Raw genomic sequence first — 17668 nt, 5'->3', positions numbered from 1 at the left:
TCATAGAAGGTTTCCTTACGTAATACTTGAACGCCCTCTTATTTCAATATTCATCAGGTTTTAGCTTTTCCACACAGTTAAACAGGATCCCTGAAAGAGAAGTCCCCTGATATGTTTTTATGTCTGTTTCCAGCCGTTCTAAAAAGTCTGACAAATACTGAATTTGATCCTGGACTCAATATAACCATTAAAAAAGAATAAATGTAAATGAGTACATATTTATAATACTTAAATAATAATTATTTATTTAAGTCATGATTGTTTAATTTTTATTTGTTTTTCAAAATACAATATTATTGTACAGGAAATAATTGTCTACAAACCTTAATAATAAATCTAAAGTATTTCATAAGGTGTAACAGATATACCACCGTCTTAATTTAAGGTTCACATTACACAATCCAGAAATATCTTTTTGAAATCTTTTTGAAAATTTGTCCAGTTAAATGGAGAAAAAAGTTCAATTATCAGAAGCTAAACTCGTTGCGTGTATTAGCACACAAAGGAAGTCAAACAAATTTTTTTCTAAGCTAATAAAATATGCAATTCATATACTAGAAATTTTAAATACGCTTATTTGCTTGACCTTTGTAATTTATAAATGTACCGGAATCTTTCAACATAATTTTCCCAAACGTATAGAAGTCCGATTTACTTGAATTTGCCAAGAACCAATGGCAACACAATAATTTAATAACTTTATCCTAGTAGTCTGGCTAGGATCACCAGGATAAACAATCTATAATATTATCTTTATTACTTTAATTATCTTGAAAAATTAATCAAATTTGCAACAGCCAGGCGGTGTAGTGAAGAGATCGTGAGATCGAAACCCACCCCAGTTAATAGAATTATTATTGAATTTGTATTTGTTGTTTGTAAGCTCAACTTTTTATTACCCGTATTATATGGGGCACTAGAGTATAGTCAATAAAAAATCTTTACTTTAAAGCACTGCGAAATCGGGAACAATTTTTGTACTTTCTCAATTTGTGATTGTATTTAAAAAAAAAAAATAATAATAGAGAATTAGCGGTCAGTACGAGCCCCATGATGATTATTGGGGGAAGGGTTTGGTATCTCACTAGCCAGAATATATTCTGGATCTTTTCCTCGTAATGATAAATTTTCTTATGCAGCACCGACAGACATGCAACTATATTCGTATGCATCGGATGTGTAAGAAAATCATATTAACTTTCCTTTGAGATCTGTTTGAAACTCTGTCAGTATCCACCCATTTTTGATCTAACCGAGGCGCTTTTTAACATTCTGATAAAAACTGTAGGGAAATAAGAATAGGCTCAAGATTCAAGTGAATCTTAGCATGAAGCCTCGCTTGGACAGAAGATATATAAGAGGTTTAAGATCTCACCCTGATATAACGTCAAGTAACAAACCTCAAGTTAGGACTAATTTATTGTCTCAAGATTGTCATGTTCACGTACCTACATATTTTCAGATTTTTTGCAAACTATCTAAAAGTTATGATTACCAGAGGATCGCATTTATCTCGATACGATAATATCTTAAATAAGTTGAATTGTTGTTTTTAACATCGTTAACTATAAAGTTCCCATCTATTTAATTTTATACCTTGGTTTAAACTTTTTTATAAAATTCACTTTTTTTTATAAACAGTACAACGCAAATAATAATAATTGACATTCATAATAAATGTTTTTTAACACTTTATGAGACTTTTAATTTATGTTTTTTCCACGCAGATAAGGAAACAAACAAAACAAACTGACTAACAAAACGAAATGAATAAAGTAATTTTTTTTAATTGGAAATAAATTACTTATAAGGTAGAAAGTTTTTTTTAAAAATATTTTTTCTTCTAAAAATAGAAAAAAAATACAAAAATTACCTATATGTTTTTTATTTTCATAACAATTTAAAACAGAATTTAAAATTTTTATTCCGTAGCAAAAAAATTTAATCTCTATCTGTCGATTTAAAAATACAATTACAGTGTTCCACGATCGCATAAAAATTGATGAGTTTTAAGATTGTAAGTGCATGACGGTCTAATATATAATGGAAAACTGACAGCATTTTTAATCTGACGAATGCCTCCGTTTACAAATTTAATCTCTCGGAATCTAATTGTTTGTTTATGAGCACACAAAAATTTGTAGAGAAAATAAAAAGGTTGTTTTGAATGATTGTCAATCACCAATCAAAAATTTTCACCACTTAACACAAGCACATTTTTTTCGGGAATAATTCTTGAAAAAAGGATAGGTTGATTTAAATCGTTCAAAGAAAAATTATTTTAAAAGAGAAAAAACCCTTCTGCTTTGAATAAAAATTGAACAGAAAAAGTCCAGCAGTTTACATCGCGACTTTAACAGTGGGGGCCCATTAAAATCTAGATCGTCAAATCTTCCCAATAATGGGTCCTGACTGATAAAATCACTTTGTAAACTGAACTTTTTTTCTTTTTAGTTTTTATTTAATGCAGGTGGGTTTTTTTATTTTTTTTATTTAGTTTTTTATTTTTCCCTTTTTAGTTAGTATTTTCAAAAACAAATTATACCCCACTCACCATATAGTTCGTTGACTTTTATTTTCAACGCATGTATATATATATGGTCCTTTGTGGCGGTCTATATAGGCTGATAAACACTCTATTACCACTCTTTTGCGCCGTGCATTCGGGTAAAAAATCAATTGAATTGTCTAAAACGACTCACTTTTTATATATTCTTCACGGTGCCTCCACCATAATCTTATTATATCTTATTATAGGGTATTTTTAAGTATAATGCAATCCAAACAGAGCTTTATATAATATTCAAAAAAATTTCATTTGTGACTAATCTAAATTGTAGAAATCAATGTATCAAGTAGGCACATTAAAGTAATTTAAATAAAAGCGAAACTTACTAAGCCTCATATCAGGCTAAAATCGAACACATCAAATTAAAAACTACTTAACCCTAAATCATTCAGTTTATTTCCCATTTGATTGACTGTTTTCTTTTAAACATTAAAACTCAATTTTTATTTACATATTGTAATAATTGTAATTGTTTTACAAAATTGAGCTACCGATAGAATATTTAAATATAATAATTATCTATAATATTGAAAAAAATAGAGATTAGTATTATTATTAACCTGCTGTGATTGAAATGAAGATGATTTAAATATTTTAAATACAATTTTTTTTTTTTTAATTATAGATAATGTATAAGCATGGGCGTACTAAGGGGATAACAAACTCCCATACACCAAAATACTATTGGATATATGAAAATGACCGCCAACTCTGTTAAAACAAAAAGTAGTTATTGAGGGCTATGAAAAATTACGCCATTGAACTTTTTAAACTGCATTATGAAAAGGATTTCTAACTCCTAACTTATACATAATAAACAAGTGAAAACAAACAATTGACTTAGTTAATTGTTGAAATACCATGTATAGACAGTGTTGATGACGCAATGGATTGTCTTTTGACGTCACGTAAATAAAGAAAGATATCCACTCTTAAATAGCCACACATACATAATTGATATTCCCATATTAGTACACACTACAAAATTTGCAACTAATTATCGCCCTCGTGGGTAAACAGTGAGGTTGATATAAAAATGTTTCAAACAAAAGTTGTTTATTTTTTAAATTTAAACTTTTGTTCTATCTCTTACGGCTTACAAGATGGGTCCTACGGACCCATGATTCAATTGACCTATATTGTTCTTTTACGAGCTCGACCTCACTTTTTACGTCCTTAGCACGCTATAAAATTTCAATTTGATATCTCTTTTTGTTTTTGAGTTATCATGCTTACGGACAGTCAGACAGGCGGACAGACGGCCAGACAACTGGAAATGGACTAATTAGGTGATTTTATGAACACCTATACACAAATTTTTTTCGTAGGATCAATATTTTTAAGATTTACAAACTTGGAACTAAACTTAATATACTATGTATATTTCATATACAGGGTGTTCTGTTATTGACTGCAGATCGTCGGCCTACAGAATAAGCTCATAAAGACGAAGGAAAAAGTCATTTACCAATTTTGGATTTGAGCCCTAGTTTGGGCGCTACAGGTATGGCAAAAATTGATAAATTTGTTCATTCACTGACTATGATTCGATAACCAGCAGCCAATGACATCAGTATATTTCATTCAAGAATATTAAACTAAAGAAGGGATATGAACTGATTTCAATTGGATTATATCATTTGAAAAAACATTTTAAAATAGTATTTGATTGGTTTGATCAAATCTTACTTTTTTTATTTTTATTATATTTTTCCAAGAAAACATTAGATTCTTAGTAAAAAAACAAATTAAGTCATAAAAGGCGTGGTTTTAATTTATCGTAAACAAACAAAATTATTAAAACTTAAAATGCAATTGGTAAAAAAACAAATTACATCAGCATAGGTGTTTTTTTGTTTGTATACGTTAAATTAAAACAACGCCTTTTATGACTAAATTTGTTTTTTTACTAAGAATCTAATGTTTTCTTGGAAAAATATAATAAAAATAAAAAAAGTAAGATTTGATCAAACCAATCAAATACTATTTTAAAATGTTTTTTCAAATGATATAATCCAATTGAAATCAGTTCATATCCCTTCTTTAGTTTAATATTCTTGAATGAAATATACTGATGTCATTGGCTGCTGGTTATCGAATCATAGTCAGTGAATGAACAAATTTATCAATTTTTGCCATACCTGTAGCGCCCAAACTAGGGCTCAAATCCAAAATTGGTAAATGACTTTTTCCTTCGTCTTTATGAGCTTATTCTGTAGGCCGGCGATCTGCAGTCAATAACAGAACACCCTGTATATACATGGTATAAAAATCTATTGCACATGTTTTTATGGACGAAACGAAAAACGGGTTTTTGGTCAAGTGTATTCTGTGCTCATTAAAGACACAAAAATACCAAAAAGACTGAAAAGTTTCCGTAAATGGCTCTAATCACTTGCTGAATTGTTTCTCAGGATTTTTGCCATTTTATAGGTAGTTATTGAACATGATATGTCTAAAGTAACTATTTAATCAGCTTAAAATTGATTGACCAACTCCGGAAAGAACGAGAGAGCCAAAATTTGCTATTTTTCAAATGTCGGGATGCTGACACTCTGTTTTCAAACAATGGACAATATTTATTTTGATTTTTTTTTTAAACTGAAAGAAGAGTTCCCTGCTATGTCAACAGTTCCAATGATCACAGAATGGAATAGAAATGACTGTTAGATACTATGCCTTACTCATAGCATAACGAATCGGTCAACAAATTTGAAAATATCAACTTATACCAACTATTTGCCCCAAAAATAAAATAATTATAATTACCGAATGTCGTGGGGCCATTGGTAGGAAGTATGTACTTTTCGCTAGAATATATGTATAATTAATTTTAAAATAAATTAAAAATTTTTTTTAAAAATACATTGCCGTGGATGGGTTTTAATCTGACGACCATGAGCAGCAGGCACGGTAACCACAAGACCACTACCTCATTGAGAATACTATTTATTTCAAAATGAAAAACTATCAAAAAAAAGTGTCGGTAGGTTGTTGTCAGACACTTTCCCATCCACCAAACGCGCTTTAAGGAAAATAACAATTGTTGAACGAATAAAAGAATATAGGTACATTCTAATCAATATAAAGAGTAAAAAAACACAAAAATTCTGTTTTATTCTTAAAAAAATAACAATGTTGTCACTTTCGCTCTCAGATTTAACTTCTCTATTGTTTTTCATTTATTTTGTGAATTATTTTTGTTGTTGTTGAACTATTGTTTTGTTCTACACAAAATGAGAATAGACAAATAGACTTTTTTTTTTTAAATAAAAGATATTTTTGTGATTTATTCTTTAGCCTTCTTCATCATCTTTTAAGTAACTCTATACGAAGTGTATTATTTATATTTTATTTACAAAAAAAGAAATAATAAAAAACCTAATTCACACGACTTTTCTTTTTATAAGAAAAAACTACTTCTATTTTATTGTATTGTATACCGGGTGTAACACATTCATTACTACAGGGCGAACATTGTTATCATTTTCAGCCAAATAAGTTTGACATCTATGATAATGTAAAAGCTATAGAGAAAGATAAACTTTCGAACAATTTTAAACAATTTCGTTATTTTTATTAGATATCGGCTCAAGTAAGTCCATCTAATCATGACAAGAGCTGGGCAGTGACAGAGAAGATGAGAGAGACATTGTCTCCTCCTCCTCACCACTGTGGCAGCTCCTGCAGTAGTCGTGATACACTGCCAGGCCCAGGCGTTCAGCATGCCTATCACCCAGTGTCCTGTAATAGCCGAAACAACTTTGCGAACAGAAGCCCTTGGAAGTGATATAAGATATTCCCTGCGATTGTACTCAGACCATATCGGTCTTGTAGTACCACAAGTACGTTCCTCCCTCCATCTAAGATTGGCCCTTATTAAGATATCCTCTTTGAGGAGCAACATGCAGTTGGCAAATGGAAATCCCGGATATTTATTGATGCTTGTGCCCGGATGCATTGTGCCATTTCTAGCAAGCTCGTCGGCTTCGCAATTCGTCAGGTTCCGCCACCTTTAACCTAACCTAACAATCTTGATACGAAAAAACTTTTCAGCCTGTTTTTGTCTTAACTATACGGTATATGGAAATATGTTATTGTTACTTTTTTAATAAATAACAACTTTCTAATTTATAGTGTTAATCTATCTATTACCATTATTATGAAGTAGAGTGAGCTTTTCATTGAGCCTCAAATTCTGACAAAATTTTCTGATAATCAACCACCTATTTTGAGATAAAAAACACTTGGTCAGCTTTCACCTAGTAATTTAGAATCAAGGTATTGATCCGGAAGGCCAAAGGTCATAGGTTCGATTCACGCCCAGTTGTATGTTTCTTCATATCAAAAAATGGATATCAAAATAATTACATTATTTAAAAACAAAATATTTATAGAAATTATTTAAAACAAATTAATTACTCTTTGTAAAAATAAATCTGACGTTAATGACCTTTTGGAGTAATACCATCTCATTTTGACTAAACTTGTGAATGAAATGATAAATACGTTTGTATATATATTTATACATACTATAAAAAGTAAGTTATGAATCATTATGTATTTCCCCATTTTTTTCAAAGTAGGCCATCATCCGGAAATACATCCATTTTCTCTTTTTTTTTTTTGTTGTTGTCTTGGTAAAAAAAAAAGTCCAATCGTATAAATACTATTAAGGTGGAGTCATTTCTATGAAAAATATGATATCACAACTTAAATAAGTATAAATAAATAAATAAATAAATAAATATTATCGTTAGAACTTTCTATTCTAAATAAAAAATAAATTTAATATTAATTCTATGAAATTGAAAAAATATTACAAAAATTAATCATATAATTTTGAGAGCTGGTAATTTAGCTAATTGTCTAAAACATCAAATTCCTGCTCAGTTTGGTCTGTAGTTTTTTGAAAGAAAAACAAAACTTATGTGGATTCATACAAATCAGGAAAACACAAACCAATTTATTAACTTCCCAGAATACAGAGTAATCAAAATTACTCTGTATTCCGAGTTTCCAAACCGATTAGGATTTTTTTTATTTTTTGCAAATGGGTTTGCAAAAGAAAATTTCAAAAAAAAAATTTTGTCTCTGATTTCGATAAAACTGGATTCATAAGGTAATTTTGACCCATAATATTATAAACAAAAATCAGGTTTCATTGATAATTGAATGAGTTGTTCTCAGGTATCGTCGTCCATAGAGCTATTTCTCGGTTCGCTTTCAGAAAATTTCTTAGAAAATATCCATCTAACAATCAATCTTTTTAAGTTGAGTTGACTGATTTTTTAAGGTATTTCCAGCATGAAACTACTTTTCCGGCATGTATATAATATTTGTTAAATTCTGTCAAAAGCTGGAAATATCATATAAAATATTAAGGGTATTTGGCATCCGAAAAAACATAATCATTTGACCTTGTAGCGTAAATTTTTCAATATATCGTCTGAAATTCTTTGTGGTAAATTACTAGCATCCTCTCTCGATTCATTTGAGTATTCATAGTATGTTAAATGAAATTGTTCATAAATTTTTTTGTGGCAGAAGGTTGTCGGTATTTCGAAGTCTTTATAAGGCTATAGATCCTGGAACTCAAGTCCTATGAATGCGCCTTTGTAGTAAAAACAGAACTGCCTCTACCCGCCTAAAGTTTCTTAAAAACTTGTTTTTCATTTTGTACAGCTATCTCGTGTAAATGGTCGGAAATTCGCATCAGATTAAAAAATTGTTGAAATATTTTTTTGTTATAAATTAAAACGATCTATATTAAATTGATGCAGCGAACAAGTACAAAACTATTAATAATAATAAAAAGACACCATAGATTTATGATAATTATATGTATAAGAAAAAGATAGAGTTGTCTTAATATTTATGAATATTATCAAAGTATGTAAAAACGTAATAATAATGATATGTAGCGTGTCAAGTGTAACATTCCACACAATATCACCTGTAAAGGTACGTACATGTAGTTACCGCACCACACCTCTCTGGTAGCAAGCTAGTATTTGTCACAGTCATTCAAATTTGTCTTGATTTTTGTATATCTAGGCTATTGAAATTATTATCTAAAATGTATAGTAATGATGAATTAAAATGATTTTTCATAAGTTATAACTATCAGAGTTGCTAAGAAATAATCATCTTCTAGAACCAAACATCTTATAATACTCGTCTCATCTTCGACATCCAAAATTTGCCCCCAATTCTAACATTATTATATCTCTCGAAATTTATTTTACTTATTATCCATAGAAAGAGCTATCAGTTAAATTGTCTGAAATATTTTTATGATGTTATTCTAAGTTTTCTGAATCATTGTTTCAATAGGCTCAAAGAAAAATTATGAACAGTTTCGGAGCTATTACACATTATCTCCGTTAATAAAGCAATATTCATTTCAACATAGTGAATTAAAAGCCAGGCCAAAAAAAAATTCGTTGAATTTACTAAAGCTGGCAATTTGAGGATTGGTTATAGTAGTTGTATACACACACATACTGCGGTCAGTCAAGCAAACTATAAAATAGAAGTCAGATATATGCTAACGAAAAAATTAAGTTTTACGTGGTACTCAAATGAATTTACTAAAGCTGAAAATTGTTATATAGCTTATATATTGCATTATATAAGCTGTATAACAATGTTATGACAGTCAGTCAGTTAAACGTTAGAACAGGTCTGGTCAGTCAGGCCTTATTTATGAACATTTTTTATTATTTTATTGAAGAGAATGTTCATTATTTATTGTACATAAAAATACGCAAATTCGTGTAAGCACAAATTTAAAGCGCATAAAAATTCACTAAAGTACTAAATCATTGATTTAAAAAATCCGAAAATAATTAACTACCTATATTGAAATAAGAAAAATTGTTACTTTATCGATGGAGAAAATATGCTTAATAACTCCAAATTTATTTTTACAGAATGTTTAGAGCCACAACATATAAAATATTCGAACAATTCAATTGGGAGTCATTTCTTCCAAGATTTGTGCGTGGTCGTTTACTCTCGAATATCTCATTTTGCTCAAAATTTCAAATTCTCGCAATTATATCGTGAAACTAATTCGCAAACTTGACCCAATAAATAATTGAGTAAAATTAATTGGCTATAACTCTGCTTGTGATAAATATTTCCATTTCCTATACTTTTTCTTTTAAAGTATAAAATAATTGTATATTTGAATTAAATTTGATGAAAAACATGTTGAATGGTAATAAAAAACTTTTTATTTGCGAAATCGAAGAGAAGAGGATATAATACGTTTGTATTTATATCTCTTTGAGAATGTTGAGGGTTCACTCTGATCAAATGAAAAACGCTCGTGTCTCGAAATTGGAAGAAAGCATAAAATATCGAAGGTCACCCTCGGAAAAAATTAAATTATTTGGCTGACTACCTCCTGTGATTTTATATTTGTTTCAGGATTGCAAAAAATGGGGCAGTGCACATTTTCTCCAGCTGACTACCACTTGTGATTTTATATTTGCTAGAGGGTGGCGCAAAAGTAGTTTTGTTTTTTCCACAAATGGAGAGAAATGGTATTCTAAAAAACGAAACTTTCTATCACTTCGCATCTCATTATTCCCGATTTTCGGTAAAACAAAGAAGTTTCGCTAGATCAACAGATTACAATTCATATTTAATTGACTCCACTATACCTAATATTTACTATATTATTTATTCTACGTTAAATAATATAAAAACTTTACATACATTAATACATACATGCATACATACAACAATAATTGTTCGCATACTGAAGAAAACAAAATGGGCACAAAATACCGCTACATGTTCTACAATTTATAATGATGGATGGAGTCACATATGGAGTCACTATGTACTGTGAGTGTGTATTACCTATGTATAATATAATGTAAGACGTGCGGGGTTTTACCTATGTGAATAGTTTTTTACAAAAGGTATGCAAGAAGAAGCCACTAACACTTATATTTAATTAGGATACTGTATTACCAAATAGTTTTTAATTTTAATTCTTTTTTTACTTCCTTGTAAATGATATTTTTTTAATAGCCGGAAAGCTCAGTGGCTTTTTTGAGTACATACTTGAGGCACTTTGAAAATATTAAAGTTGATAACTTGCGAATGTGTGAATGGTGAAATCGACATAATGACCATTTTTCATGTAAATTTGAAGATAAACGAGTTATTCGATAAACAAAAATTCATCTACAAATCCAAGATGACGCAACAGAGTTAGCATCCCGAAAACCGAAATGTAGACTACTAGTGAGCCCCCACCCTCAAACGTTTCAAAAGTAAAATTGCAATTATTATTATTATTATTATTTTGGGCAAATTCTTATTCTAATGTCAAAAAAAAAACCCAAAATTCATTTTCATTAGTTTATATACGTACAATGAAGTTGTGTGGATTCCACATAATGTTTTTTATTTCACTGTTTAAAATGCAAATTCATTTTGTTTTTTATGATTTATAACAAACTAAATTGATGGTGGTATGTATTTCAGTACTTTATGGATCCTTCAATTCTAATCGACATACAATTCTTAAAGTAAAAATTAACACAGAACAAACTCGAATTGAATTCAAAATTTGAAATACGATCCATATAAACAAACATTTCAAAATTTGTTTTTTATATGTTTCTTGTTGTTTTCACGTCAAAGCAGTATTGCGAGTTCACGCGATTTTTGTACATAGAGATCTGTAGGACTGAAGAGTTGTGTAAATAATTTATATTCTGGAAAAATGATTTCTCTCCTCCGAGAAAGTTTAAATATGCCTTTTTTCAAATCGGTAATGTAATAGAAGCGCAATGCACTTAAAATTTTTATTAAATTCATGATATCCTATTTAATTTCCCGTCGCTTCCACCATTAGTGTGTAATTTCTCTTGGCATGTTATATACCCGGTATATAAATAAAACGTCGTTGGCCGACTGAGTTGATAGCAGTATTTATAATTTATCTTTATTATTTATTGAGGGCGTTGCCAAAAAATCACGTTTTCTTTGAATCATCTTCAGATAAATTTTTTATACCCCTTACGGTGTTAAATTTATAGATTTTAGCTGTTAATGTTTGCTTTTTTAACATGTAGATCATATATCAAAGTATTTTTAGAGAGATGTTTTATTATGTTACAAGGCTAATTTTCTTAATAAAAATCTTATTCATTAGTTAAAAGTATAACAAATATTTTCGAAAAAAAAAAAAAAAAAAAAATATATATATATATATATATATATATATATATATATATATAACACGCGGCACTTTTTCCAAAAAATACATTTAAAGTGGGGAAATATATTGCATGTGTGTGTTTTTTCCACTATAAGTGATTTTATCTATATCTTTAGGCATCAATATTTCAAAAACAATGGTATATGTTGAAAATTTTCCTTAATTTTCCCAATTGCTAACAGAATCTTCCCTCAAGATTTTAAACGGAAGTATGAAATGTTTTCAAACTTTTTTTTTTCTCTTTAGAACGTCCTTAATACATTTTAAAGGTCTTTATTATTATTTTTTGAAATATTTAGAAGTTATTAATCTTACATAGGCTCTTTGAACATAAGCCAAGAATATGGTTGATATCAAGTCAGATATATTACTGCTTGCAATTTTAAAATTGTTTAGTTCTTAGAACGTCATAAGGGTTGAATTTTTTAATTTTGATGAAGAAAGCATTATAATTTATTGCAGAAGAATCAATAATTTTTAAAAATTGGCCCTACATGTAGCTCATTAGTCCTTTAACAAGTGAATTTTACAAAATTTAAAAAATCCCCGATAAGTTATTCGGGTACGTGAAATTAAATTTTTCTTTAAAACCTTTTCTAAACTGAACCGATTTTGTAGATTATCACCTCTTTTTTAGTTGTTTCAGGTGAAACCTTAAACTCGCACTTGAAACATACCTAAGAATCTATTAAATTACGATTTAACGAAACAAAAAAACAAATCAAAATCGGTCTTCCGTTTAGGCGCTGCGATACCAAAAACACCCACACATTCATAACACCCCTATTTTGGTTCGTGAATATTAAAATAGCCAGGGAAAGGAAATTTTTGCATACAAAAACCATATGCAGAAACAATAAAACAACAATATCATCTTTTAAATGATTAATGAATTATTTTTTATATTTCTAATAATAATTTTGTTTTTATTAAACTTGAATAATAATAATAATAATTTTTTTTTTGCAATTTGTTACACAGTTTATTACATTTAATTTTATGGTACAATAATTTATTTATTGTTTTTTTGTAGGTATATAATAATATTTATTTTATTTTATTTTATTTATTTATTATTAAATATGATTATTAAGAATATGAAGACTTTCTTAAAAATGTCTTAAAAATTTAGAGCTCCTCAGTCTATTTTATAAAACATTTAAAATCGTATCAAAAATTGTTTTATTTTGTACAAATAATAGGTATCTATACAGGGTTGTTCAATAAAAATTTTACCACATAAATGGAAGAAATTTTGTCCAAAAAGATGATATCATTTAAATGAAAGACAGTTTTCAAAACCATGTTACCTCTAAAATGGATGAAACGTGTATTTGAGGAACATAATATAATTAAACTTAAATTACTTATTTAAATGCTATTAAAATACACGTCTCACCCATTTTACTTGTAACATCTATTTGAACAATGTGTCTCATTTATTTAAGTAGTAAAATCTTTTTGAATAAAATCTCTGCCATTAATATGGTAAAATCTTTCTGAACAATCCTGTATTTTAAGAAAAGTAGGTACCCATTTTTGTTTAAATTTAAATCTTTTGTTGCAAATGCTACTTGAAATAATTTCATTTGACAAATTAACAATCGCAAACCTAGACAACATAGCAATTTAAATTTCAAGTAGATTAACTTAAAAATATTTGTTGCATTTCCTCTTTTTTTTGTAAGTACAAATTTTGAAAAATGGCATGTTGGTTTACACGCTAATGTATCTATAAATATTCGTAACTGATAAGTTGACTTAAATCGAATATGAGCAAATTCTTGAATTTGAAGTCGAGACCTTAGAAACTTGTCGATCAATCACAAAACTAAACAGATTTTCGTGCTTTTTTACTCCTTTTATTTTAAATTGTAGCCACTGCTAGTCTGCTTGTTTGCCGAAAAAACTTTTTATCGATTTTTAACCCCTTTCCCGTGATCTAATCGAGCTGAAACTTTGTATGCAGACTCGTGACAATGTTAAAAAACTCTTTATCGAAAGTACGGTCTAATAATCGTAAAAATAACGATTGCAAGTTTCCCTGGATTCCGAAATATTATGATATTTATACCTTTCGGCTCTCTGTGTTATATTTTACTTTTGAGGTCAAAATTACGCTAGTTTTATCGAATCCAAGTCCGAAACAAATTTTTTCCGTTAGTTGGTCGATTTTTTCAAAGGGATTCTAGATTAATTTTGATCTATAAAATTAAAAAATCTGCCATTCGATCGCAAAATCAAATGGCCAAGCAAAGCTTAACTTCTTTTTGGATTATTGTTAAGTTATTAAGAGGCATAAATATTCAGCGTTTTTGAGACAATTAAATGAGAATTTTTCCTAATATCTCCAAAATTGCTATGAATTAGTCTTTTCGTACATGATTTTGTGCGATACCCAATTTCACCCAATCGTTAAATGATTTTTGTATTTTTTGGATCAAAATTACCCTATAAACCAAGTTTTATCCAATTTTATTATGGTTTAAGGAAATTTTGAAAAATTGGGAATTACTTTCGAGTTGGCGTGCAAACAGACACTTTTTAAAAAATTCTTACTAAAATACTTATTTGGGTAATTTATTATTTAGTCTGCCAATTTAAAATAAGGAGTCCTACAAATAACTCCCAAAAAACCTTGCACCTTGAGTTGATTTAATGAGAAGCTCTTAATCTTTAGCCCTTACCAACATTAAAATAACTTTTTACACTAAATTTTTTTTTAATTTTATTATTAAAATTGTATTAAAAATTAATAAAATTTTTCATTAAAAAATCACAAATTGTTTTTAAATTACTTTTTTTTTAGTAACAGGCATCATATATTTACAAAATACATTCAATTTTTTATATATTATTTATTATTAAAATTATTAGATCAGTCTGTATTTTTTATAATTTTCAAAAAAGAAAATTATTTGATTTTATAAATTGTTTATATTTTCATTTATTTTTTTTAATAATTAGCACACTTATGTTTTAAGTATAGGATTTTAGATCCGGATTTAAAAGATCTTTGATAAAAATCTTTTTTTTTTATTCTTTATAAAATATTTGTTGTTTTTTACTTGGTAAAAGTCCATGAATCGATTGCTCAAAAATCTCTATAGAGAATACATAAATCATTTTCTTTATTTGAGTGAAATTTGAAAGTTTAAGTTTAAGTTTAATAAAACATTGCTGATTCAATTGTGCAATCAATGGAATTTTTTGATTGTTTATGACAATTAGCTTAAATATGATGTTTGTCCAAAACTCAAATCGAATTTTTGTGAAAATGCTGAGCCTAATTTCTGATTATTCAGGATAATTTTGGCACAAAATAAACAAAATTTTGGTTTATTTAAACATTGGAATAGTCGTTAACCCGTCAGCACTCGCGGTATTAGCTTTTTGCTCACGCTCGCAAACATAAATAATTTTTACTTTTCAAATGTGGTTGACTTTTTCTATCTGCATATAATTTTATCTATTTCGAATTATGAATTTTTCATATTTTAAAAATATAATTTTTTTTCAATTTCTCCAAAAATTGTGAGAATTTCTCTCATCAAGAGAAGAAGACGAGCAAAATTACCTCGAAAGTTATGATTTTAGCCGAAATTGAAAATAAAATTCTTTTTTAAAGTAAAGTTATAAAAACCGTGTTCATTGAACGATAAAGGATCAGTTTTTAGATGTCTTTAAAAATATTTTGTCGAAAACGATATCTTGCAGCGATTTTATATATTATACAAGAAAATATCGTCAAATAACCTGGAGTTTGTTTTCTTGGGTATAAGTACGTCAAACAATTCAAAACTAGAAATCTTTTTCTCGTAAATTAATAAGTCCCTAGGGAGCTTTTCTTTATATTCGTCACTCTCATAAAGAATATAATTTACATAAAAGATGCATATACTATTTTTTTAAAGTTCTAAATCCGAACCTTTCCACAATTTAGTTTTTTTTTTACCAAACACTACATTTTTGTTTTGGATTCATTGGTGATCCAAGTGGACAATTATATGCTTTTGCAAAGTCCCATGAATTTGATAATGGTCCCAATACACGAACAGGTCCTGGTGAATGTACCGATGAACGAATTTTTGTTAATGCATCTTCAGGTCGCATTGATCCACACCATATTTGTGCATAATTTAGGAAGAATAATTGATCGTGTGTCATGTTTAAACCAGGTAAATCCGGTTCGGGTCCATGTTGTGCCTCCCATTTTTTATATGCCTACAAAAAATAATATAAAACTAAATTTTAAAAAAAATTCCTTTTTACTTAAAAGAAAAAAATAATTTTTTTAAATAAATCGGTCATACACGACTATTTGAAAAGGTCAGAAAAAGTCAATTAAAAAACAAAGCTGAATTTAAAATATCAAGGAAGATTCGGAGTGCCTCAACCTTTTACTAATAGTCATGTATGAGTGACTCATAGAAGAAAAATATTTTCTATTTTCTAGTACAATAAAAGCTTGCTCCTTAAAAAGTAGTTTTATTTCAAATTTTTAATGTAAAACTGAAAAACGAGGATAAATTAAATATGGCGGAAGCAATGGAAAAATCAGATCATGCTTAAAATACTTTGTCATTTAATTAATATATGCATCAAAAATTTTTATCTCAATCGGAAACCAGGAAGTGGGCAAAATTTAAGAGGATCAAGGGTCTGAAAATCGAGTATTTTATTTTCTACATACTTATAAAACATATTTTCGGAAAATTTGAAATCATTAGGAGTAAAACTTTCCGAGTTTTAGACAGTTGATTTTTTCATATTTATTTACATGTATTTTTTTCTCTATTTTATTAATGAATGTATCAAACTTCAATCGCCTTTTTCACAAAGCTTTCTTTTAAAGTTGGCAAATAAGCTTTCCCGAAAACCTTCGAACCGATTTCGCCGTATCTTTGCACAATTTATTTGCATACTAAATACTAGTGTCTGAACGAAGGATTTTTTTTCCATTACAATTTATTTTTTATTTAACAAAAAAAGCCATTCTGGCAAAGACCCAAAGACCTAAAGAGTTTTTTTATTGCACTTTCATCAAAAATTCAAAAGTGAATATTTTGTTAATTCCTTGGTTCAAATTCAAGATAAACTTATGTATTACAGAAATCCCTTTTAAATTTCTGAAGAAGCAATTATGAGTACTCCCGACTGCCATATGGAATTTTTTTTAGGTTTTTCGTTTCACACCCCTATCACTGGCTGAATTTTCAATAATTTTGAATGCAAATGCAGAATTTTCTTAGAATATTGCTTAATAATGTATAATGAGTTTCAAAATATTAATAAATAAGGTACAGACAAAAATATGATTTTTTTATTTGTTAAAGATTGCAATAAGGAAATTGGTTCTTCCTAACACTAACTTGAAGAGGTATGTCTTTGATTCAAATCTAGCAAATCCTTTGAACATCCTATTTTCGTTTCATTATTTCGGGAATAACCCGAAGGAAATGATAAGGAAATAAATAAAGAAGTCATTCCACATTTTGAACATTAAATTCATTTAAAATAGTAGTTTCGTTTGCAAAATTTCTTTGGTATTTGATATAATATTATTCATTAAATTCACTTTACAATAGGCAATTTGTTTTACAAGGTTGTAGATATATATTGCATAACTTACTCGAAACGATTGTTTTAAACCACCATTATCAGCAATATTTTCACCTTGTGTCATTCGTCCATTTACGTATAAACCCACTTCTTCGATTCGAAATTTTGAATATTGATCAATTATACATTGGGCACGATTACGGAAAGCTCGTATTGTTGCATTATTCCACCATTGCATCATGTTTCCATCTTTATCAAATTGTCGCCCTAAAAAGACGTATTATGTATGA

General features: G+C 28.4%; 1 protein-coding gene across 1 annotated transcript in view; it reads right to left on the bottom strand.

Moving 5' to 3' along the window:
- Nucleotides 1-15745: 15745 nt before the first annotated feature.
- Nucleotides 15746-17668, bottom strand: part of LOC123296624 (neprilysin-1-like) — a 76041-nt gene continuing 74118 nt past the window's right edge. Inside the window, exons 12-13 of the mRNA XM_044878178.1 lie at nucleotides 17449-17645; nucleotides 15746-16040 (exon numbers count right to left, since the gene is read on the bottom strand). Coding sequence (XP_044734113.1) covers nucleotides 15768-16040; nucleotides 17449-17645 — 470 coding nt within the window. The 3' untranslated portion in view covers nucleotides 15746-15767. The remainder of the gene's footprint in view (nucleotides 16041-17448; nucleotides 17646-17668) is intronic.

This window comes from Chrysoperla carnea, chromosome 3, assembly GCF_905475395.1.
Source record: "Chrysoperla carnea chromosome 3, inChrCarn1.1, whole genome shotgun sequence".
Lineage (NCBI taxonomy): Eukaryota > Metazoa > Arthropoda > Insecta > Neuroptera > Chrysopidae > Chrysoperla > Chrysoperla carnea.
Note: the sequence above shows the minus strand (reverse complement) of the source record. Positions and strands in the feature narration are given on the sequence as shown.